At 36.6% G+C, this 24,151-nt stretch overlaps 2 protein-coding genes across 3 annotated transcripts; both read right to left on the bottom strand.

The window, feature by feature from the left end:
• Positions 1 to 3,742: 3,742 nt before the first annotated feature.
• LOC102606748 (heat stress transcription factor B-4) lies at positions 3,743 to 5,921 on the bottom strand. 2 transcript variants are annotated; one of them, XM_052442127.1, is made up of 3 exons: positions 5,423 to 5,921; positions 4,394 to 5,291; positions 3,743 to 3,935 (listed from the first exon to the last, which is right to left on the bottom strand). In XM_052442127.1, coding segments are annotated over exons 1-3 (1,149 nt in total). In that variant the 5' UTR covers positions 5,672 to 5,921; the 3' UTR covers positions 3,743 to 3,933. The 2 variants fall into 2 exon arrangements, with proteins under 2 accessions (XP_052298087.1, XP_006473306.2); XM_006473243.3 differs by lacking the exon at positions 3,743 to 3,935 and having other exon boundaries at positions 3,990 to 5,291; positions 5,423 to 5,920.
• Positions 5,922 to 20,368: 14,447 nt separating this feature from the next.
• On the bottom strand, positions 20,369 to 23,713 carry LOC102631343 (probable BOI-related E3 ubiquitin-protein ligase 2). The gene is made up of 4 exons (XM_006473242.4): positions 23,546 to 23,713; positions 23,355 to 23,458; positions 22,590 to 22,906; positions 20,369 to 20,959 (listed from the first exon to the last, which is right to left on the bottom strand). The coding sequence occupies exons 1-4, from the start codon at positions 23,611 to 23,613 to the stop codon at positions 20,432 to 20,434; spliced, it is 1,017 nt and encodes a 338-aa protein (XP_006473305.2). The 5' UTR covers positions 23,614 to 23,713; the 3' UTR covers positions 20,369 to 20,431.
• Between the last annotated feature and the right edge of the window lie 438 nt (positions 23,714 to 24,151).

Here is a 24,151-nt window from a genome sequence, read left to right as displayed (position 1 = left end):
TGATAACTTAGCAAGTATTATCTTAAATAAAAATTAATTTCCTAGGAGAAGCTATGAATTTAAAGTATTGACAAACTCATATTCTAAAGTTTCTTTGCGACATTCAAAATATCAAACATATTAATATAAAATAATTAATTATTATTATATACATGATAATTATTTATTTGTGACACAGTCCTACAAATGTCATATTCCAAATCCTATAAATATACCGTAATACATCTATGATTAAAATAAAAAAGTTATTTTTATAAAATATCATTAAAGTAATCTGCATTTAGATAATTTTTAATATAAAAGTTACTAAGTAAGTTTAATGAACTTTTGAAACTAGCCAAACAAGATATTTTACGAAAAAAGTTAAAGGGAAAAAAGAACAATGGTAAAATATAAATTTTTTACTCACAAAAAGAAAATACAAGAGAACTTTAAAAAGAGTGCTTGAGTTGCATGTGTATTGTGTGTGCGCGCACGCTGTTGCAATGGTGTGTAGTTAGCAAAATGGTGTGTGCGAGACCCTATTTATAGAGTTCACTACGAAGCTCTTGAAACTTCCTAGCAAGTGGTGCAGCTTGCCTAAATACCTCATAGGGTTTAGAATGTAAAAGTGTAAAATTTCTCGGCAAACAAATTGTCAAGAATTCTATAATTTGAGCCGAGTTTTGTTCACGTACTGAGCGCATCTCACTATTGGGCGAACTTTTGTTGCGCGCCAATTTAACCTCCGGGAGATTTGAGCAGTCCTTGTCACATGTGTGGTTGTTTAATGTTAAGGGACTAATTTTTTTTCAATACTATGTTACTGTACTTGAATGGGGTTTTATAAGGATTTCGTGGGGGTGTCAAAAGTCCCACGCTATTTTTGTCAACTATTGCCGTCGCCGAACTGTTATTTTAATGACAGCAACAACAGTTTAGTAAAAGCACCCACCAATACTCTGACAGCGCTCATTTGATGAATAGGCCGCAACCCATTTATATGGCCCATCATAATGCCTGCTTTAGCGTCACTTTTATTTTGCGTCACGGCGCACGGTGCGCCGGTACCCCTTTTCGGGTACCGCCGATCAATGGCTTTTCTTGAATTCTTTTTAATAATGTATGCGTCTTGATTGGCACTAGAAGTTTATAATCAAATCATAAAATCACTTTGCTATATAATATAAAATAATTCGAAGTTTCAGAGAAAAACTTAATGAGGGAACTTCATTAAGTTGATAAACATTCAAGACGGTCTACTACAAAAATTAAAAAAAAAAAAGTTTCTCAACATATCAATCAACTTTTATATCTTGTTTAGTATAGATGTTATTATTATTTTTTTTTATTAACTCACGCAATCATTAATGTTCAGATCCAGCACATGAGCCTTAGGAAACCAGATCCTTATCGAAGTTAGACCTTAGCTTCAGTATAAATATTAATTTGATCAAAGTAAAAGATGCAGTTTAAATGAAAAATAATGTGACAATATTAAATAAATTTTTACACTGGTTAAAAGATTAACAATGATGAAGAAACTAATTTAAGGCAAGTGTCCAAATAGAAAATTTTTAAATCTTTTCTGTAAATTTTACTATTTGGTCCCTCTCGATTCATAGTGTTCATTTACTTTTCTAACTATAATCCTATGAAATTTTTTGTTTCACATTATGACCCTTATTGAATCATAATCAGGGATGCTATGACACACATTACTATCAACCCATCAACTTTGAGCTAAGAATATTTTGAACATATTTAAAAAATATTGTGTGTGTTGTTAAGGTTGGTAGAAATTCCTGCAATCCTAGCCGGGATTTGGAATAAAATTTTATCCCAATTTACTATTCGTGTTAGGATTCAGGGCATTTTAAAATTTTCATCTAGATCTTAAATGGCCCGAAATTTGAGTTTCCATAAATGTATGACAAGTCAGTTTAATGAATTATATGTTCGTTAACTTTGTATGACAAGTCGTTTATTAGTTATGATGCGTTGATTGAAAAATTACAACATATCAATTAACTCGTATGACATGTCGTTTGTGATAGAATCTACATTGTATGACAGAAAACTCATATCATCTGGGACAATTTAGAATCTGATCGAGATTTGAAGTTCCAATCGGGATGAGATCGTGATAATTATTTGTCCCGATTTATTGTTTGGGATAAGATTAAGATTGATAAATCTCAACCCATCTAGTCTCATTCCCAACTCTAGTGTGTATGTAAAAGAAATTATATTCATTAACCCACACTAACAAATACGTTTTTTTTCTCATTATTAAATCAATATTTTATAAAATTGTCGACAGGAGTAGTGTACAATAAAAATGTGAAGAGGAATTTAAAAAAGTGTATTCCAAAAGACAAAACGAAGCAATCGTGTATGTCTTCTTTTCTTTTCGTTTCGTTTCTTTTACCCATAATTTTATTTTTCTTTTTCCTTTTTGAGAGGAAAAAAAAAAGTTTCAAAAACATGGTCATGTGGTCCTCCAATACGGCTGTTAGCAATAACATACAATTGCCTTCCTTAAAGGCTAAAGCATTTCTTTATTCTTTTACCGGATGATCCGTATCCACTTTTAAGACCCAAAATCACCCACTTTTCTTCAGCATCACACGTGCAGTTTCTCGTCACGTGACACTCTTCAAAAAGACAAAACAAGCTATTGGGAAGCCCAGATAGGCCATGGGAGTATATTATTATAGAATTTATCATAGTGTTAAATTAGCTAGGGTTAGGGCTTGCTCTTTCATATGAGTAGTACTAGTAATAGTAGGCGACGAAATTATTACACACGACAAAGATATTCTAAGAATACTATATATTCCTACTTTTATCCGTCTACAGTCTAGCCCTGTAGATATTTCAATGGACCTTTTAAACATGCTTTCATCTCTGTCTCACAGAGTTTCCTTGTCTTAGAAATTAATAATTCCCATGAGAGCAAAAGAAGAACCAAGTTAAAATTCGTAGTCAAACATTACCAGAAACTTTACTTGTATAGGGATATTGGAGAAAGTGAGCAGTAAAGCCATTAAAGAAATAGGTTTTTTTTTTTAATTAAAAAACAAAAGAAGGAAAGAAAGAAAGGAAAAAAAAAAGAAAAGATTACCTACCGGTCAAAGGAGCTAAGTTAAAGCTCTCTCTCTCGCTGTGTTTCTGGGTATCGTCTGGAAGAAGAAAAGAAAGAGCTTGGAATTAGAGAATAGAGGTAAGAGGGATCCAAGGAGAGATTTTGAAGATGGTCGATCAGATACTTAAAGTAGGAAAAGTCAAGGTTTCTGATCCTCAGAGAAGAAGAAGAAGAAGTATAGAAGCCTTGATAGATACATTTCAAACAAACATTTTTCGTCACTTATCTTACATTTCGCTATCATCGAATAACTCGCTATTTTTGTTTGTACCTTTTTTTTTTTAAATAAAAAATAAAATTATACTTTATTTTTCTAAAATCTTAAAACTTTGTATTTGTTCTTTTGCGTGACTGACAGACAGTTCATAGAAACAAGAGAAATAGAGATTACAACCTTCATCAAACGAGATATGACATGATAACCTTCTTTTTCCTAAATTATAGTTTTGCTTTCTTTTTGACAATAATAGTGATGACCATAATCATAATTACACTACTAGTTAGTATGATTTTAAGGAACAAATTATCATATGGTGTCAGCCGATTTTCCTTTTAGCCTTAATTTATTAATCGTTCTTATCGGTCTTTTAATTAATTTACAAGACAAGAGAGCGAAGCATTTTCAAATCAAAAGCACGGCTGTACGCTTGTACGTTGCATTAATGGGACTTATCAGAGAAAGCCCTAGAGACATTGCAAGGAACCAGCTAGAGTCTGAACTGAAACCCTTCTCAGCTTTTTCTTGGTTTATAGAAGAACTGAGAAGGAAGTCATTAAAACACAAACACGGACAAACACAATCTCTCTCCTGCATTAATGTAACCGAAACATACAGACGTAAAAATCATGAAGAAAGAAAAAGTATACAAAGAAGAACAAATCTGAGCAAGGCAGTAAATTTGCACCAATGAAATAGAAGAACATCAAAGGAGAAAAAGATGTTGTTGCGGACGATTTAAACTTGCTTTCATCTTCACTCTAACCAAAACCCACATGCATTCATAGCTGTGGGGAACAAAGATAATACCGACACTTCAAGTTATTTACATAGTCACAAACACCCACACCCACGCACGCACACTCACACACGCATATTTCGTTAAAACTACTACTATCATCAGATTCTCAGACTCGATAGCGTAACAAAGGCAAATCAAGCAAGAAAATTGATGACAGAAAGAAAAGGGAAGATAAAAAAAATAAAAAAAATAAAAGAAAAAGAAAAAGCTAAGATCATTAATGAAATAATTATGAAAGGAAACTAACATGTGGAAGGAGGCATAAGATTCAACCCTAGATCATCCTTATCCATGACCAAACGGGCTTTGTTGGTCTCCGTATTTGCTGGATAATTAGATGTATACTCAGGGTGTACTCTCTTCTTGGATTGTAGAGGCACACCAAACAGTTTAGTCTTGCAGCTATTGCTGTTGGGTTCTTCAAGAATCGTCAAAGAGCTTTGTGATGTAGCAGTAGGAGAGTTCAAAACATGAGCTTGATGATGGGTAGCTTGCTTAGGGTTAGTACCATTAGTAGGATAATACCCAAGAAGCTGGTTTAAAGGCTTTTGCACCAGTGGAGTTGTATTAGCACACATAGGAGCAGCAGCAGCACTTGGTGTTGTGTTACAAAGAAGCAAAGAAGGAGAGTAAGAATTGCTAGGAGTAACTGGCTTCACATGATTTTGCACAAAATATATAATATCATTGTAAAGCTTTCTCATGTGTGCAAGTTCCGACATAAGCATATTGTTGCTTCTCCTCAGTCTCTCATTATCTTCCGACAAGGCAGTAACCGAGGTATTAATATTGATATTATTATTGTTATTGTTGTACCCGCCGCCGCAGCCAGCACCACTACTCATGACAGCAGAAACTCCCGTGCCTTTGCCTCCTCTTGGCGGCGAGTCACACCAGTTGTTAACGTGTTCGTCTGAGTCGGATGGAGAGATGCTGACTCGGTTCGGAAATGGGAAGAAACTTGGACCGTTGACCAGTACGGGAGAATGTGAATGTGGGTGCTGATGATGATGGTGATGATGGTTTATGGCAACTTGTGGCTGTGCAGTCTTTCTTCTGTGGATCTCACACAGCAAGTGCTTCTCTCCTTTCTTGAAGAACTCATTAGCAAACTCCCATCTGTCTGGCACAATCTTTCTAAAACCCTAAAAAATCAAAACAAGAGAGCAGAAACGAAATCAAAAACCAGTATCTGCGGTGACCGAAACGACAAACTAACTATAGAAAAGTAAAGGCCTTTTTTAAAGAGAGAGAAATAAGATTTCGTGTTACATACATAGGTGTTGAGCTGTCTGACAAAACTAGAAAAGTTGTTGTGCTTGAAGTAGTTGGGAAGAAGATCACGTGCGAACTCAGGGGGACGCCAAACGACGAAGGTGGTGTCGTCTTCGCCCCAGGAAACTACATGGTCTGTGGTGGGATCATCAACCAGCTGGTAAGTTTTTGTGAGGAATGGCGCCGGCACTGATTTGTGTGAGTCTAGTGATAGCAAGATGCCTTCGCAATTGTCTAACATAAGCGCCATTGAAAGAAGGGTGAAAGCAAAAACAAAGCAACAAGAAAAATTTTTTGTTCGGGAGCAAGTGAGAGAGAGTCGGGAGAGAGGGGGGCTGTGATGGGTAATTGGTGATTTCTTCGGAGGATAAAAAATGATGGCAGCAGATAAAGGGTAGTGTGTGGAACTGTATAAATTAAAAAGAAAAAGAAAAAAAAAATGTTTTGATTAAATTAATTGATATATTTAACGTATATATAGTAAAATATTTTTGGCAGCGTGAATGTTTATAATTAATTTGTTACCCTCCTCCTCCCCCCTCCTCGGTTATGTAGTGAGAGAGAATATGTGTCTGTCTGTCTAGGACTGTGAAATAAGGGCATTTCAAGACAAACCCGTGACTTCTCTTTCTCTCTCTGACTCTGACAAGGGATCCCGCGCACACCCACTTAAAAATCAGCCACAAGGGTGGTGCAGGTGCAGGTTGCAGCAGCCTGTCTTTCTAATTTTTTAATTTACAATGTCATCCCCCGTTTTACCGCTATAATCTAAGGGTATTTTGGTCAAATGCGCACAGTGTTACACTGTGTAATTAGCCGGTAACAATCCAATATTATATATATATTTATTTATTATTCATTAAAATAGCATTACGAAGAGAAGAGGAAGGTGTGTCTGAATTTGATTTTGAGTTAAGTGCTCACGTCAAACGAGTGTCGTCTTTTCATTTTGTAGCTTTCCGTTTGTTGTTTAATAACACACCCAACTCATCAGACACAGTCTCCAATTTCGAATCCCATCATTTTCTACTACTACTCTACTCTAGCAGATATATAAGGTAAAAGGATACATCGAACTACGTGATGGGATTTAACTAGAGCTCTTTTATTTTTTATTTAAACAAAAAAAAAAAAAAAAAAGAGTTTTGGTGACGACATTTCTTCTCTCAGCTTCTATTTCTATTTCCTCTACTGCTGCTTCTTCTTCTTCTTCTTCTTCTTTCTTTCTTTCTTCAAATTTTGATTTTTCTTTTTAATTTAATAATAATATTTGCAAACTTTTCAATGGATAGATACAACAGTAGTACACACATGCATGCTATCTCTGGCTACTATACCACTGCTGCCTTTTACTCACTAACTTACAATTGTACAGACTCACCCTACATAGCCTTTGGCCTCTGCTTTGAGCCTCCAACTTTGGCACTTGTCTCTCGGCTCGGCTTCTTTCCTTTGCTGACGTGTCCCAGGTGATTCAATTGAATTATTGGCCCAAAAGTTTCCGTTCCATGAATAAACACACACACACATATATATAACTGAAAAAAATTTCAGCTTTTCCTAATTTCTTTCTCGGATAATGCCCCAACATTCCATGTACTCTCCACGTTAATTTCTCATGATTTAATTTCTCGAGAATTTTTTTTTTCTCATATCGGAAACTCAATTAGTGTTTTTTTTTTTACTCTCTTTAAATAAATAAATAAATAAAGCAACAAGTGAAAGAAAAATGCATGAAATTAAATAAATATTGGAAGTAAGTGGTTATTAGAGATCGAGGGATCCTATAATTAAAAGTGAGAAACGCATCATTTTGGTTATGAGTAAGTGAACAGTCGGGCAAGGTAGGGACAGAAGCATGTTCAAAGTGAAACTATAGGAAAATGATTACTAATTATTTCACATAGATACTCAACTGATTATTTTGATCATGTTATATGATTCTCATTATTGGAAAAACAAAGTTAAACTGTCCCAGTCCCCCACCATTTTATTTCCTTTCTTTCACTTTTATTTAATGTGATTCTCTTGATTAATATTGTCATTTCATTTCTTTCTTCTCTTATGTAAGATTTTTTTTTTTTTTCTCTTTTGATTCCACTGAATGAGCCAAAATATTCAAGACCCACATTTAAAATTTGAGGGAGTAGCTAGTGGAGGGAAATAGGAGGATTCATTGCTTTGCATGTGACGTTGAATTCTTTTATTTTGCATTACATTTACATTTACATCTATACGGAGAAGCTTCAAATTTTGAAAAGAATAAGAAGAAGATGTCAGCTTCAAGTCCCGATATTCAATTAAAATGGGAAAATACATACTTTCCCTTGGCCCTTCGCTGTGGTCTGAGAAAATACCACCTTCTAAAACTGGATATGCCCTTCTCTCTCTTTCTTTTATCTATATCTTGGCTTTTATTAAAACCCCCCCTCAACTTCACAATTCACACACACACACACTTGTAAGTAACTTACCCCTTCTGCGGTCTGTGAAAAATTCGCAGCGGCTGACATGGAAACAGTTTTTTTCTCTTTTTTTTTTTTTTTTTTTTTTTTAATCTTGTGCTTGTATGCCATTCTCGTGATTCCTGTTTTGTTTTTTTCTTGCCTTCGTAAAATAAATAAATAAATGAAAATCTAAATATTTTACTCTCTATTCTGATGTTCATATTGCATGCATATTTATGGGAGGCGTCACATGTGTAATGTATGTAACATCAATCTAGATGCTTCCAAATTCCAACAAATATGTTCCCCCACAACCCATTACTTTTACTGTCATAATTTACAGATCATAGGAGGCTGCTATCTCAAGAGAATCAAATCAAACACAATAATATTACTCGAGCTACCTAGCCAGTCATTGTGTAATTAGTTTCGAAACCGTAACAGATTAATAATGGAAGCGCAGCAAATTGAGCATCTACAGGATTAAGCTAACCAATTATGTGATCATTAATTAATTAGAGGGTCTGTCAAGCAAATGTACGCAGCATGAGGGCATGGGACCCTATGGCATTGATGAGGATGGGCAGTTGATGAGCAAATCTAGCTAGCCAGTTAAACAAATTATATGAAGCATTTTTGTTTGTATCAGACATCGATAAAAGGTTGTGGACCTACTGAGACTGGAAATCTAGAAAATAAAGGCTGATAATTTTTATTTTTTACAAGTTGTCAGCAACTTAGACAGATCCTCCCGAGCCCACCACCATCAGTGGCAACCAAGCCAACACACACACACACACAAACACACATAAAAACACCATTTTCCTATTACCTCTAACAAGTTGAGGTGCCAAGAAGATTCTATTCCAATTTCTAAAACGCAGTGAAAAAGTGAACCCCACAACGCACAGCCCCCTGCTCCTCCTCCTCCTCACATGACCACCGCCGATACATTTGAAAATATTGTTATTAATTTCTAGGAATTATATAGAAGACAATTAAAAATTATTATCTGTTAATCTAGAATGAGAATTTCAAGGAGAGACAACTTAAAACACAGAGCGAATACGGATAAAAAATAAATGAATAAATAAAGAAAGAAAAAGTTGATAGGTTTATATAATAATCAATTAAGCTACTAAACATATATAATATTCAAAGAAGTATCTTTCTATCTCTCTATTTCTAAAGTGAAAAAGAATCAAAAGTCTGTATAAATACGTGACAAGCTACAAGGTTCTTTCTTCTGTCTCTTCTCGCTCTCTCTTTTGTCTGTTTCACTGACCCCCCTCCTCCTCTCTTCCCACCATGGCCAGGACCCAGGAACACAAACATATTATATACATACAGATATATACAAATGTCACATATTATACAATTAATATAATGTTGTTGGGTTCGTGAAATACGTAGTAGAGAGCTAGGGTTTGGTCAAAGAGAACTGGTTCAAAATGGGCAGACGGTGTGTACTTTTTTTTTTTTTTTGAATACTGTTATACAGGACTGTAGGTATTACAATTAATATTTACAAACAGATTCTACAATTGGGACCTTCATCGTGTCATGTACTCCTCTGAAGCGCTGCCCAAATTCTTCAAACCCTCTCAAATATTCGAGGGTTGTCCACTCTACTCACCTTTTGTGAAGAATAGACTGGCTCCACTCAATTATTTGATAATTGAGGAATGATTGTAAATAAACCCCATAAATGCTTTCATGGAGGCTCGAACCCTTGCACTCATTATTCTAAGTGCAAGGGCTCTCCCACTGGACCAAAGGCCCATTGGTGTGTACTTATTATGAGAACTAAGGGAAAAAAGAAATGAAGTAAAAAGGAAAAAAGAAAGAGTCACGAGGGGAGGGGATATGGATCCCACGAGGAAATGGCACACTGATATTAATTAATGGACCGGACAAGATCGCCGTTTGTCTTTGTAATGCATGCACTCATGTATACTCAGAGGATTTGTCCTTTGCGTTATTTGATTGACAACTTTGTCCTTCTAGAGGTGACAATCCCTCAGTGTCTCAGTCACACTCACACACACACACACACACACACAATCCTGTGCTGCTACTCCGCCATCATACTTATTAATATTTGAAGGAAAATATGTGGAACGTGCTATTCCTTTCGCCTCAGTCAACCCCTACTTCTCCTACCCATACCATAATGTCACGGGATGAGTGTTTTGCGCAGCTAACCCGTGCGGCACTTAGACAACTTTGCCGAATGTTGCTAAGTAAGCCTAGAGATTCTCAAACAAGAGAAGAGAGCAATTGAGCCAAAGAAACTTGTATTGCACAAAGAGAGATTACAGTGCTTGTTGTAGTGTTTGTTGGATACAAATGCTTAATGCCATCCCATATTTATAGGGGAGGCTTTGCCTAACTTTGCCTAACTTCACCTAACTTCACCTAACTTTGCCAAACTTGGTCAAACTCATGTGCTGGAATTGTATAAAGTATTCTAGAATATTTACATGTTCACATGTGCTAGAGTTGCCTAGAACCTTCCGGAATTGGGCCAAGCTAGCACTCTTGGCCTTGTGTTGGCTCTCTAGCCCGAAATTGTGGGCAATTGGGCTAGCGAATTGGGCGGACCGTAACATCCTCCCCCACCTAAGCTCGCGGCGTCCTCGTCGCGATCTCGTCCTTGCTCCTTGGGGGACTTGTTCCGTGATTTGTCGTTAGTCTTCGTGTGCTTCACTCTTGGGGAGGTTCCGCCACTTGCTCCGCATGTGGTTGTTTCCTTCTTTCGGTTGGTGTTGCGGCGTCCCCTCTTGTGTTTCCGCAACCCCTTATGCTCGGATGGCTTTGTGCGTTGCTCAGCCACTCGTCTCGGTGGGAGCTTCGGAGGCATAGCGTCCTTGCCTTTGTCATGGACGGCTCGTACTTGTTGTGGGACTTGGCTTGGAGGGCTTTCGGAATCCTCTCCCTTGTGGTGTTGCCGGATGGAGACCAAGTGGTCTGGATTCTTCTTGAATCCTCGTCTGCACTGCATGACTGAGAGCGCCTTTTTTGTGGGTTGTGCGCGCTCGACCGGTACCACGCATGCCTTATTCCCATCGAAGATGCTAAGGGAGTTTGTTGCTGGAAGTGGGAAGGCATGTACCTTGTCGAAGAATTCCATGCCAAGGATCATTGCGAAGTCATCCATCGGCACAATCGAGAAGTCGAGGTTCCCATTCCATGTCCCAAGCGTAACGTGTACGCCTCGTGTGGTTCCCGCAAATGGCTTGGCGGGTGAGTTTACAGCCTTGATGGTGCCTCCGTGCTGCGTTACCTTGAGGCCTAGACACTTAGCCTCTTCTTCGGAGATGAAGTTGTGCGTTGCTCCGGTGTCAAGGAGCGCACGAACGGTTCGGCCATTGATGAGCACACTTACGAACATGAGCCCTTTCCTTGTGGGTTCTGGCGGTTGGCTCACGAGTGTGCTAAGGCGTTGGAGCGAACCCAAGTTGTGTTGGGGTTCTTCCGTAGTTGGTGTGCATTGGCCCTTGAGTTGTGTTACGAGGGCATTCAACGACTTTTTCTCCGGGCAGTCGCGTACCCAATGAGGGCCATTGCAAATGAAGCATGGGCTTCGAGGCTTGGGTGGCTTCTCGGACTTACTTTGCCCGTCCTTGCCGCTTGGAGGCTTTTTCTTGCTCCATTCCTTGCAATTGCGGTTGTTGTCCTCATGGTTCTCTCCCCCACCTTGGTCATAGCTAGACCTCTTGTCCTTGAGCTGGGCGGAGTATTCGGTGAGCGACTCCGCAATGGCGATGGCGTCGTCAAGTGTTTGAACACCACGCCTATCAAGCTCGGTCTTGGCCCAATCCTTGAGGCCATCTTGAAAGTAGAAGAGTGAATCTTTGTCGGACATGTCGCTTATCTCCAACATAAGGGTAGTAAACTCGTTGATGTAGTCCCGAATGCTACCCGATTGCTTGAGGCGACGTAAGCGCGCTCGCGCTTCCTTCTCCGCATTGCTTGGGGCGAACTGCTTTCGGAGTTCTTGCTTGAAGTCAGCCCAAGTGTCGATGGTGCAAATGCCCTTGCCCATCTCGCCATGCTTGCGACGCCACCATAGTTGTGCAGCGCCTCGAAGATAGGTGGGTGCAGTGCCCACTTTCGATGCCTCATCTCGGACACCCATGGCATCGAAGTATTGATCCAGCCCAAAGAGGAAATTGTCCACGATGGTGGCATTGCGTGTGCCATCGTAGGTGTCAGGCTTTGGCACGTCAATGCGGCGCGCATCACTCAAGTTTGCGGAAGCTGGACTTGTGGAGAGTGTGCGCTTGTGCCATGCCCAATCCGAGCGGACTTCATCCACTTCCGCACGGACAGTACGTAGTTCGTCCTGAACAAAACTACGAAGTTTGAACAACTCATCATGGAAAGAACGAAACTCACCTCGGAGAATGTTCGCTTGCTCATGGATGAGAGCTTTTGTGGCCACCGTGAACTCGGCGTATTCTCCCTCGAGACCATCCACTCTTTCCTCCAATCCCACGAGGCTATCTTGAGCGGCGGACAATGCTATTTCGAGAGTGCCTACACGAGGCTCCAACGCATCCACGGATAGGGCCTTGGACTTGCCGCGAGTCTTGCCTTGGGCGCGTTCTCCCTCTCGGCCACGGCTTGGTTCCGGTGGAACATCCACACCAACAACACCCTCTTGTGCTACGTTCGAAGGGTTGGCCATTGCTTCGTGAGCTAATTTGCGTGCGTGCAAACCTTAGCTCTGATACCACTTGTCACGGGATGAGTGTTTTGCGCAGCTAACCCGTGCGGCACTTAGACAACTTTGCCGAATGTTGCTAAGTAAGCCTAGAGATTCTCAAACAAGAGAAGAGAGCAATTGAGCCAAAGAAACTTGTATTGCACAAAGAGAGATTACAGTGCTTGTTGTAGTGTTTGTTGGATACAAATGCTTAATGCCATCCCATATTTATAGGGGAGGCTTTGCCTAACTTTGCCTAACTTCACCTAACTTCACCTAACTTTGCCAAACTTGGTCAAACTCATGTGCTGGAATTGTATAAAGTATTCTAGAATATTTACATGTTCACATGTGCTAGAGTTGCCTAGAACCTTCCGGAATTGGGCCAAGCTAGCACTCTTGGCCTTGTGTTGGCTCTCTAGCCCGAAATTGTGGGCAATTGGGCTAGCGAATTGGGCGGACCGTAACAATAAGCTGTGATCAATGTAAGTTTTAGTTTTTCAGGTTTGGCTTTATAATAGAAGACCATCAAATCCTTGTGTTGTTTGTTAAACATTAATTATTTTTCCCCTCATATTCAATACCATCAAAACTCCCTTGTCACAAAAAACACACAAAAAAAAAAAAAAAAAAACCAAAAACAAAAACAAAAGCAAAAGCAAAAGTTCACATTTCTCTAATAATGACTTGGGAATTTTGATGAGTTTTAAACACGAGGGCGAATATTTAGTTTACAACTGAAACAACTATTATTGACTTGTTCCTCTTAAGTTAGCTTGAATTTCATTATTATTAATCAAAGATATAGGATTGTTTGACCAATTATGTAGTGAATAATAATAAAAGATTTCGAGTATTTCCAAAACTATTGAGCAATTAAAACGTAGCCTGAATAGAAAATACTTGATATCAGGATTGAGGCCAACTATTTTCCTTGTTTATAATCTGCACGTTGCTCTTGACTCTTGGTGATCTTTTGACCGTTGCTTAATTTGTGATATATATCTGATATTTATGATCGGCTGATTGTAGTGTGATTTGCTTTAATTTGTAACATCAACGAGTGTCGTGAATTATGACGTGCTTATTTTTATTTAGCAAGTTTATTAGAATTAAGTGGGAATTGTATGTTTAATTAGCAAAGGCTAATATTTATAACAGAAATAACAAAGTGCGCACATTTCTTTTTCGTTTTTTTTTTTTTTTTGTTTTTGAAAGTTTGCACTTTGTGTTTATATTCTATATTACAAGATCATCCATAAGCCTATACAACCAAATATTACTCTAAACAATAGATCAAGTTATAACTAATCAATGACAAGAGAAATTTAGTAACACATAGCATAAATTTCTTCCTTGTTTTTGTGAAAAAAAAATAAAAAATGTTTATACCTTAGATGGTATTTTTTTTTTTTTTTTTGGAGCCTCTCGGGACCTTTATAGCTCGATCTGGCGTTGCGGGTTTTGGACCCCAAATTTTCTATAACCATATCATATAAGATTTTATTAGTTCAATAGCCAGCACAAATACTTTTGTTGTCACTCTTTTTCAAATTGATGATCATGGAGTTAATTAAATAATAATGCTAGGGTCCCTCATCAGGTCTCCAGTCGCGAGGAAATGACTTAATTGCTTGCTAATTAAGAAGTACGTAGCCATTTAGATGTGTATTCTGCCTCACTCATTAAGAAATTATGTATATTTATAGGACTTAAAAGTGAACTAAGACATTGACCCAAATGAAGTAAAGAAAGTTTTTAAATTGATTGATTAAACAGAAAAGGAATCTATCAATGGAACATTAGAATATATATATATATATATATATATAATAAAGGATTTGTTTTCCATGCAAAAGCTCTATCCCTCCATAAAAGAGGTTGAAAAGCAAAGAATTTAGTCTTGCAAGGCCTATTGTTGCTTGTCACTGAAACAAAGCTCATTTTAACTCACTTTGGAGATACATTAAAAGGAGAGCAACAACAATAGATATCTTTCCCTTCATTTTTCTTTCTTTCTCTCTTTCTTCTCCTTCTTTCCTTTCTCTTTTCTTTTGCTTTCCCTCTTTCTTTCAATATTCTTTCTTAAAGGCATCAATTCAACTTCTACGTGAAAAAGCTCCTACTACAAACGTGAGAAACTTTATCGTGTATACAGAGAATATAATTGATAGAGATATATTATATACAGTATATTCTACAGAATGATTGATGTGATATGGTGTCTTTTGAATTCCACTAGCTAACGAGTAAAATGTCTTTAATGGAGTATGGGCCCAAAATTAAGTCTTAGTACAAAACATTAACAACAATGTAATGTTAGACCTAAACATGATTGTGCCAAAAAGTAATAGAGACCCAGGTGATCAATTAACTAATTTAAAAAAAAAAAAAAAAAAAAACACTAAAGATGGTTTGGAATTAATATTGGTGGGTTAAAAAATATATATACATTTGGTTAGAAGAAGAGGGGAACATAAAGGCTGTTGGATCACATGCACATCACATTCTTTTTCTTCTTCGTCTTCACATCTTTTTATACTGTGGCTGATAAAACGTTAAAGAAAAAGGTCCCACAATTCAAGGCTGCTGCTGTGCTAGCTACATGCTAATACTACTCCTCAATCCAAGGGATTCCCCTTGTGATGATGATCATCATCAACCTCATTTGGGTCCCTCCATCATCTTCACCATCATTTCATGCATACATATCAATTTCAAAGACCCACCTCTTACGTCCATTACTCACAAAGCAAAGTGCTTAAAGCGACATTTATTTTATTTTCCTTTCCTTTTTCTGTTGACGACAGCCAATAATTCATGATACACAATTGCATATCTGATTCTCATCGAAATTCGTCAAAGAAAAATATATGCATGTTTTTTTTTTTTTTAAAAAAAAGAAAAATAATTATTGTTTTGTAATTGATCGGATGGTGATCCATTATGGGGAACTGCAGTTATCCTCAAATCATTTGCAGTGTTGGGTCGATCCGGACTGTCCAGATTTCGTTCGTCTCTTTGTTTATTTATATTATATTATTATTATTTAAAATGCAATATACATATTCCAAATGATATATATAATCATGCAAATATTATTGCCACCTAATTATCCACTGAGAAAACCCCTTTCTTTTTTGCCTGGTCAATCATGTCAAGCAAAAAGCTTTGTAAGGAATAGATCGTTCACTCAGCGCGCACATATCCGACGGTCCATCTGTGAAAATGATGTGCATTATTTCATTCTTACACGCGCCACTCCCACTCCTTAAAAGCAATTACTTACTATACTGTTATTGCCTTTACGTTAATGAATTTGCATGAATATATATATATATATATAAACACACACACGTTAACTCTTGTTTCCTTTCTTTCTGATTTTTATAATTTTATAATTTAACAAAAGAAGCCAAATAATTAATATATAAAATATACAAATTAACCCCAGCGATTAGTCTTTCGAAACAAGTTAAGGTTATTGGAAGTAGCTAAGATAGATAGAGACAAATTAATGAAGAGAAGTTTTAATTTTGTTCCTAGGACCGCTGTTGGCTGTTGCCAAAAGTACTGAAGATGCCGACAAGCAATAGAACTTGGGACTGCCCTCAGCTACCTATTTGTTGTTAGTGACTGTGAAGCAGATGTGGAAGTGGAACATTGGCCGAGTCTGAAAACTAATGAAATGAAACACTGTGGAAGAAAATGGTGGGGAAAAATTAAAAAAAAAAAAAAAAATATGTTGTGTAATGAACTGGGGTTATATACTTAGCAACCAGCAATTACCTGTTTTTTTTTTTTTTCTGCAAAATATATTAATAAAAAAGCATGCTTTCATAAACTGATCACCTACTTGGCATACGCCCAGATTCTAAATTTATTGCTGATATTTCTTTAGAGAACATACTCAAAAAGACACTCTGAAATATATCCTACCGCTTAATTACTCATATAGATTTTCAACCTCACATATATGACGCAAATTTATTTATGCCAACTTTCCCAAAGTTTTCTTTGTCTTTCTATGAAGCTTCTCAAAGTAGACAGATAACTATCGTGTCGTGCTAGAAAGTAATTAAGTGCACAGGTAGGTAAGATTAGATAATTGCAAATACGTACGTCTCAAGCATTTTTATCTAGAGAAATGAGCGAAGAAATAAATATAGAGTAGAGAGAAATTAAAATCCCTCAACCTCGCTCAAGTGAAGCAATCTATCTATCGTGTGTGTGTGTGTGTATTTCATTTACAATGGGGTCATCCTTTTAATTACTACTGCACTAAAAGATCCCGCATACACGAAGCAGCAGCAGTTGTGGCTGTGGGCATCAAAAAGCTACATGTTCAGTTCAAAATCGTATAACTTTGACAGTGTAAGAATCACTGAACACATACATACTGGAGTCCCAGAAGAATCATTCACGAATGTACATCTAAGATGAAAGGAAAGGCAAAAGAGATACAAAGTGGAGGTAAGCCAATGCAGGAGTCCCCACTTCCACTTGAGAAAGCAGATAAAAATTAAAGAAAGGAGATAGATAAAAGAACAGCTTTTATGGGGAATAAGGTGGGTGTTAGATGATTGAACTCTATTAAAGTCACTCTTCCTTAATTTTGAAATTTGAATTTTACTCATATAGTAAAAATAATTAAAAAAAAATTAGTATATTATTATCATTATATACGATCAGATTTGGGTTTTAGATGATTCCTTTAATAATAAGATAAAGAAGAAGGATGATGGTACGAATAAAAAGAAAAGTAAAGGGACATGACAGGACTGAGATCGGCTGGGGTTTGCGGTGGAAGTGGAAGTGGAGGTGGAATAATGAATAAAAACAAATCACAATAATAATACATATGGCAGATAGTTATAATCATGGAAGAAGCATATTCACTTTCCTCTTTGTCATCACTTTCTAAGGCATGATTAGAAAAAAGTTGATGTATCTTCTCTCCCCCTTAAAAAGAAAAGCTACCATCCCTCTTTTCTCAATTACTAATTACTATAACATTACCCCCAAATCAACATCTTGTTTCCCAAGTCTATCTTCTTCTTCTACTACTAACATATTGGTTACTAGAAAATTGACAAAAAGTTCAAAGCAAAATTATTATAACTAATAATACTGGCTATAATTTTCAAGGCTCAAGGCTCAAGCTCAATTTTCGGAATTGGCTCGGCTTCAGCTAAAAATATATATATAATGTTTGCATGTAATAACGGAATGAGTAAGAGATGTCGCGGTTTGTTCAACTACCAACATAGTTGATAAACTGGTTTTCTAATAATAAGTTCGGAAACTGAATAATTATTTTTCTAGGTTTGATTTAACAAGAAGTTGTAAGTGCAGATTAGGTACAAATTAAGTACAAGATCCTTTTCTACAGTTTTAGAGATCAGGTACACAGGCTAAAGTAGTGATGAGTAGCTTGATTGTCAAAATTACGGGCAATTATTGAGATTCATATCTACCAGTCTCCTCCTACATATTTACTCTTCTCAAAGAAAAGGGGGGAAAAATAAAAGTCAATTAATTTTGACTGGCACATCCACATTTTCTATACCGTTTGGTATAACTTTCTAAATAGAGTATATTCAAATAGAGTTTTTTTTTTATTAAAAAATATAAAATTACTTTAGTATACAGAATTTTTAAAGTTATGTCATAAAATAAATAAAATAAGATTATGAAATAGATAAAGAGAATTTCTTAAATAATTTAACTCTTAAAAAAGCTCCACAAATCTACTCTAAAAAATGTGTGTAATAAATAAAATTTAAAATTTTTCTAGCAATGACAAAATTACTTATTTAATCCTAAAAAATTCTACTAAAAATACAATCAAATAACTCCAAAAACTTTAAAAAGCGTTTTGAATTAGATGAGCACTTTTAACCATTAAATAACTCGTTACATTACCAAACATGCACCAATTAGAAATGCTTGAAATGTTGCTTTGAATGTAACAGATACAGGTGTTCAGAAAAAATAAAATGAAAAATACACAGCCGTAATACATGTATAATAGTGAAAATAGCCCACTGGGTTTTAGCTCCATTCAACCTCGATGAGCCCAGTTCAATTGAACCCACCGAATGATTTGATGGAAGCTTTTACAGTCTTGAGTCTGCTTGGCGCCCGTTTTGTTTTTCATTTAATAATACACAAACAATAAATCAATGTTCCAAGGTACTTTATTATTATTATTAGGAAAATGCTACTTTTCCCAGGTCAACCCCCAATTAAACCAAAACAATGCCGTTTTGGATTTTTTTTTTTTTTACTTTTTACTTCCATGAAATGCAGTCGTTTCAGCACAGCGAAAACAGAAAAAACGTTGTTGCTTTTCTTCCTCTTCCTCTTCGATTCCTTTTTGCTTCCATGAAATGAAGTCGTTTCAGCCCAGTGAAAGCAAACCTAGGTTTATGCATTTTCTTTTAAATCTGAAGCCCTATAAGTCCGCTTGTAGTTTGTATTGGAGTTGTAAAATGCAGAGCAGTTGCAAGACAAATTGCAGACCAGTTCAACACAAATTGCAGACCAATTCAACAAAAATTACAGACCAACAAAGCACAAATTGCAGCAAAAATTGCATAAGTCACTTGCACAACAATTCATCACAAAATGCAGAGCAATTGAAAACAAAATGCAGACAAATCTGTACATAGTTTCTTCCAGACCAAAATCTCATTTTTATCATCATTCATCCTCAACACTAGGCATTAAGCACCCAAATCAAGTGCGGAAAGGAAAAATGAATATCCTTACTAGTGCAAAATATGTCCTTTAACTTGAATAAAATACCACCATCCTGACCAAATGAGACTAGATTAATGAATAATAGACTAGGGATTGCGAATGACTGCCAAATCTTAATTAAGTTCTCAAGGGCTGTGACTTTGGGTAGACTGGAATCTGATGCTGAGGAGAAATTTTGGAGCTTCCATAAGAAAAGTGTTGGGGAAGAGGACATTGAGTCAGTCTCAGATAGCAGCAAGCCTGCTTTATGTGAGAGAGAGAGAGAGACGGGAGCATCAGAAAATGGGTTTGGAGTTGGAAACAATAATGGGGACTGGCTAAGCTTAAGACGAAGAGTGAAGAGACTATGTAGGCATCCTGTATTTCAGTTCGATGAAGGAAAATGGAATGAGGCAAACGAAGAGGCAGCTGGGTTTTGAAGGATTTGCAGTTGGATTTGCAAACGAACGTGGCTGTCGGTCGATGAAGAGAACGAAGAGGAAGAAGCAATGGGTCTGTAGTTGGGTTAAATGAAGAGAAGGAAGAAATCAGAACAAAGAAAAAAAAATTAAAGCAGAACAATGTCGTTTCAAAACGAATTAAAGTAGAACAGTGTTGTTTTTTTTCTGTATCTTTCAAACGTATATTATTATTCCAAAACGAAATTTGTGAAAATCCTAAAGTTAAAATAGAAAGACGATATTCCATTAGGATGCCGAAACAATTTCCTTTTCCCCACAACAGAAATGAACTAGAAGATAAATGTCAAACCATACAAGTTAACATATACTTCCACCTAGGTCCCCAACTTTGATCCAGCACTGACACATAAACATCTTGCAGTGCGTCAAAACTGCAGGTAAAAGAAATAGTGTGGAGCCTAAGAATTCTACATGCCATTGCAACCTGGGTATTGGAATAGAAACACAATTTGTGTGGGTCTTACAAGAGAAAATCAAAAAACAAGAAATTCTGAAGAAAACACTGAAAATACAGCATGTAACAACCAAGAAAGAAGTAAAGAGGTAACAAGCAATCATCAAAATCATCAACAATCAAAATATACCATTAGCATAACATCAAATCTTAAACTTACACATTTATCCTGTTACATATAGACCTCCATCCCTATGAACTTAAATGACTGGCACATGGGGCAAAAACTGAGCTTACTTTCACATTCTTTACACAGACAGAGATGCTTACAAGGTAACAAAAGCATTGATACTTCATTCACTCTACAAACCTTACAGGTCATCAGCTCTTTCATATCATTGTTTTCTTTGCAGAGAATATGGAAATCAATGGCACGTCCATTGCAGCATGAAGCCGTATCGTCAACCTCGCTATCACCACACCCTTCTTTACTGTCTCTACTTTGAGCATATACATGCTGAAGATTAACCTTGAGGGCATTGATCATATTTTCATTGTGTCTGGCCCGCTGTTGCCAAGCACCCGCTTCCACACTCAATTGTTCCATTCTTTCTTCAAGCTCCAGATTCCTCTTGTTAATATTCTCCACCTCTGCTTCTTTCTCACGAAGTTTCTCAATAACTTTCTCTTCCACAAGTGAGATGGTTTGAAGTTGGTTAGCCTGAACCTTCTCTAGAATGGCTTGCCGCAATCGGTCAACCTATCATATTGATGAAGAACTTAGAACTTGGAACAATCAAATTGCAAAATCCTCTTATCTGAATCATAAAATGACACTGAGGACAGAAATTAAAGCAAAACAATTAAATATAACAATATCAAAACAAGGCAACTATATGAGAGAAAAAGTTTAACACAATGTGACAATGATTATCACTTGTTCATATTTCCTTTAACAATATAAATTTATGAAACAGGAAAACAAGTACGCAAGAGGCTATAGAGAGCAAGAGTTACAAAACAGAAAACTTCATTGTAAGCAAAACCAAGAATAAAACGATAGACAGTGTCCTGAAGATGATATTTCGATAAACGCAAAAGGTTGGAAACATCATCCATCACCTCTAACTTAGGAGTCATAAAAGCAATGTGAAATCTGTTTCTGTAAATAACCTTAATGCAATTAAATTCTAAAAGCAGCAAAGCAAACAGCCGCATATCTCAAACCAACAAAAAATTAAGTCCTCATCAACTAAGACAGGAGACAGGACTCCCATCTGGGTTTTTATTTCCCTAAATAACACTATTTGGATGGCCGTTTTATTATTTTTTCGAAAACTACAAAGTTAGTTTTGTACTCTTACTACAGCCAAAGACAGTTAGTTTTGTACTCTTCCTACAGCCAAAGACAATGTTGATCTCACCAAAATACCCTCTTTCTTCTTTACCTTAGTTCTGTCACAAGTTTGCATTAAAAAGGATATGAAACATACAACAACATCACGAAGACTGTAAAGGATACTGAAAACTTCAAGAGTTGACACCTACTGTTGATTTGGAGCTTCCAACTAGTAAAAGATCTACTTCTGTAGAATGGCTTAATCACCTCATTAAGTTGATTTGAATTCATAATGTTGGATATTTCAATAAATGTAACGCTAGATTTTTAGGTAAAAATGTTAGTATACAGAGTTCAGATGGGTGTCAATCAACCATTCAACATAATCTAGGCAAAAAATCACATACTTGACACGTTCTTGACAGCCCTATCAAGCATATGTGGGATATGTGTTCCCTTCTTCAACCATATACATCTTTGGCTATAAACGAACCACAAAAAAATGTAACATTGGGTTTTTTTTTGGGGAGAGGGAGGGGGGGGGGGGGGGGGGGGGGGCCCTTCTCAGCTTATATGCAATACAATCTAGTGTATCCGATCACTCAGTCAAAGGGCTAAATGCAGAACACTCCTAAACTTCAAATGAGAAGTTTTGAAGGGAGGCAGATTGCGCCATATCTAGTGCGGCGGGAATTAAATTCTCTCAAAAGAGAAAAAATGAAGCAAAAGGCATCACTTCAAATTTCTAGGTACACATAACACCTTTTTTTTTTTTTTTTAGGTTATGTCTTCACATAACACTTGACATTAACCAACATAAACCACGGTAAACTGTGTTGTCAACCTAACTAAGCAATTATCATAAGTATCTTAACAAATACGACAAAAGCACCACCTGAAAACATCATGTATGCTAACATTCAATCATTATGATACCGATTATCATTTCAATCACTATAACCATGCTAGAAAAGTAAATGTTCCAAAAAAATCAAGAAGGCGACAATTTTTTCAAACAAACATGGAAACCAATAAATTCCAGAATCTTCACCTGAACTTTGAGGAATCTGTCGATCTCAGCATCCTGTCGCTGTAGTTCACTATCGATGTCATCACCAATAAATGATAATAAAGCCGAGTCAGCAGAGGAAGCCATTCGTGTATTGTCAAGTGACAAACCTAATCCTGTTGATACCGGTCGTGCTTGCAGGAAATCCACTGATGATATCTGCGAGTTGTTCTCCAAAAAATCTTGCTCCTTCAATCTTTTCCTCTTGGGTTCTAAACCACTGTTCCACTGCAAATCAGCTCCCCCATCACTGCCATCCGTTGCATTTACCGGACCAGGTGCAAACCCAACAACATGAACTGCAATAAAAACATATACATAATATGTATGTTTAGTAGGTTAATGAAAAAATAAATTTAAGAAAAACGATTTATTAAAGGACAAAAAAAAATCTGTATATATGTTTTTGCTATGAATATGACAGAAATAAATGACAAATAATGTGAAACTTCATATTTTCTGCAGCTCAGGGCTCAGAAGATGAAATAATTCTGCCTATCTATTTATTTATTTATTTTTGAAAAGAATAAATTACGCGCAATCGAAATTTAGCCAAATTTAGCAATTTAGCTTAAGAAAAAGTCCACAAACTAGCTTAATCCTCTTTTTCTCATTTTCAATTCTTGAGAAACAAAGGAAACAGAATTTTATATGGTCTCAGGCCCTCAGTTCTTCTTATACATTTATTTATTTTGACAGTGATTTATCAGCAGTTAAAACAATCACAGAGAGAGAAAGGAATAATACAGGGAGGAATGTACGGAGGATGCTGGGACTGATCCTGTAAATTATTGGCCGAGCTGTAATAAGCTACCGGTGGCGAAATCTGACCGTCCATTGCGTATAAGTTCCTGATGGAGTAAAAAAAAAAATTAAATGATCAGACAAAAATAATAAGGTCTTGGAAAAAAAATAAAATAAATTTGAGGTATAAATACCTGAAGCTTTTGGACTGCTGTTGTGGCTGCTGGTAATTTTGCTGGAAATGGTGCTGAGGCCGAGCCATCGTTAAGACAATTCTAGAGAGGAATAGGCGCAATGGAGTTCTGTCAGTTAAGAGACGGGCGAGATGGTCGATGCCAGAGATTCTTCTATTTTACATTTATTCCTCATAAGTTTCCTAAATTTCCTACGATAGCCATAAAATATTTTTTGCTTGTTGAAAAGGCCCTTCAAGAAAGTTAACTCAATCATATTGGACCGGGCCTCCATGGTGAGGCCTAGGGGCCTGGCTAGCCCAATTGCTGTCCCGCCAATCAATTTAAAGTTATTATTATTACCTTTTTTAATCTCTCTCTCATTTTTTAAGTCGTCAATTACCTCCCAACCACGACTGAGATTTAAACTACGCATAACTCTCATGTATTTAATATAGGGGATTCTATCACCTTAATTAAAAGTGCGTTTGAAATTAAGATTAGGTAATTTTAGTTTTTAAGTTATAGTACTAAAGTGTTTAGTAAATATTAGTTGTTATAGCTTATAAATTATGTTGATATAATCTTTCACTTATATAATGAAAAATCTATTATATTTTAAATATT

This window comes from Citrus sinensis, chromosome 5, assembly GCF_022201045.2.
Source record: "Citrus sinensis cultivar Valencia sweet orange chromosome 5, DVS_A1.0, whole genome shotgun sequence".
NCBI lineage: Eukaryota > Viridiplantae > Streptophyta > Magnoliopsida > Sapindales > Rutaceae > Citrus > Citrus sinensis.
This window is presented reverse-complemented; position numbering and strand designations above follow the sequence as displayed.

Bases quoted from the DNA above. Each gene is read 5' to 3' on its own strand.
- LOC102631343 (XM_006473242.4), bottom strand. From the start codon at position 23,613: ATGGCTCGGCCTCAGCACCATTTCCAGCAAAATTACCAGCAGCCACAA. The intron at 23,459-23,545 runs GTATTTATACCT...TTACTCCATCAG, and splicing joins CAGCAGTCCAAAAGCTTCAG to GAACTTATACGCAATGGACG. The intron at 20,960-22,589 runs GTGAAGATTCTG...TCAATATGATAG, and splicing joins ACAGATTCCTCAAAGTTCAG to GTTGACCGATTGCGGCAAGC.
- LOC102606748 (XM_006473243.3), bottom strand. From the start codon at position 5,671: ATGGCGCTTATGTTAGACAATTGCGAAGGCATCTTGCTATCACTAGAC. The intron at 5,292-5,422 runs GTATGTAACACG...TTGATTTTTTAG, and splicing joins TCAGACAGCTCAACACCTAT to GGTTTTAGAAAGATTGTGCC.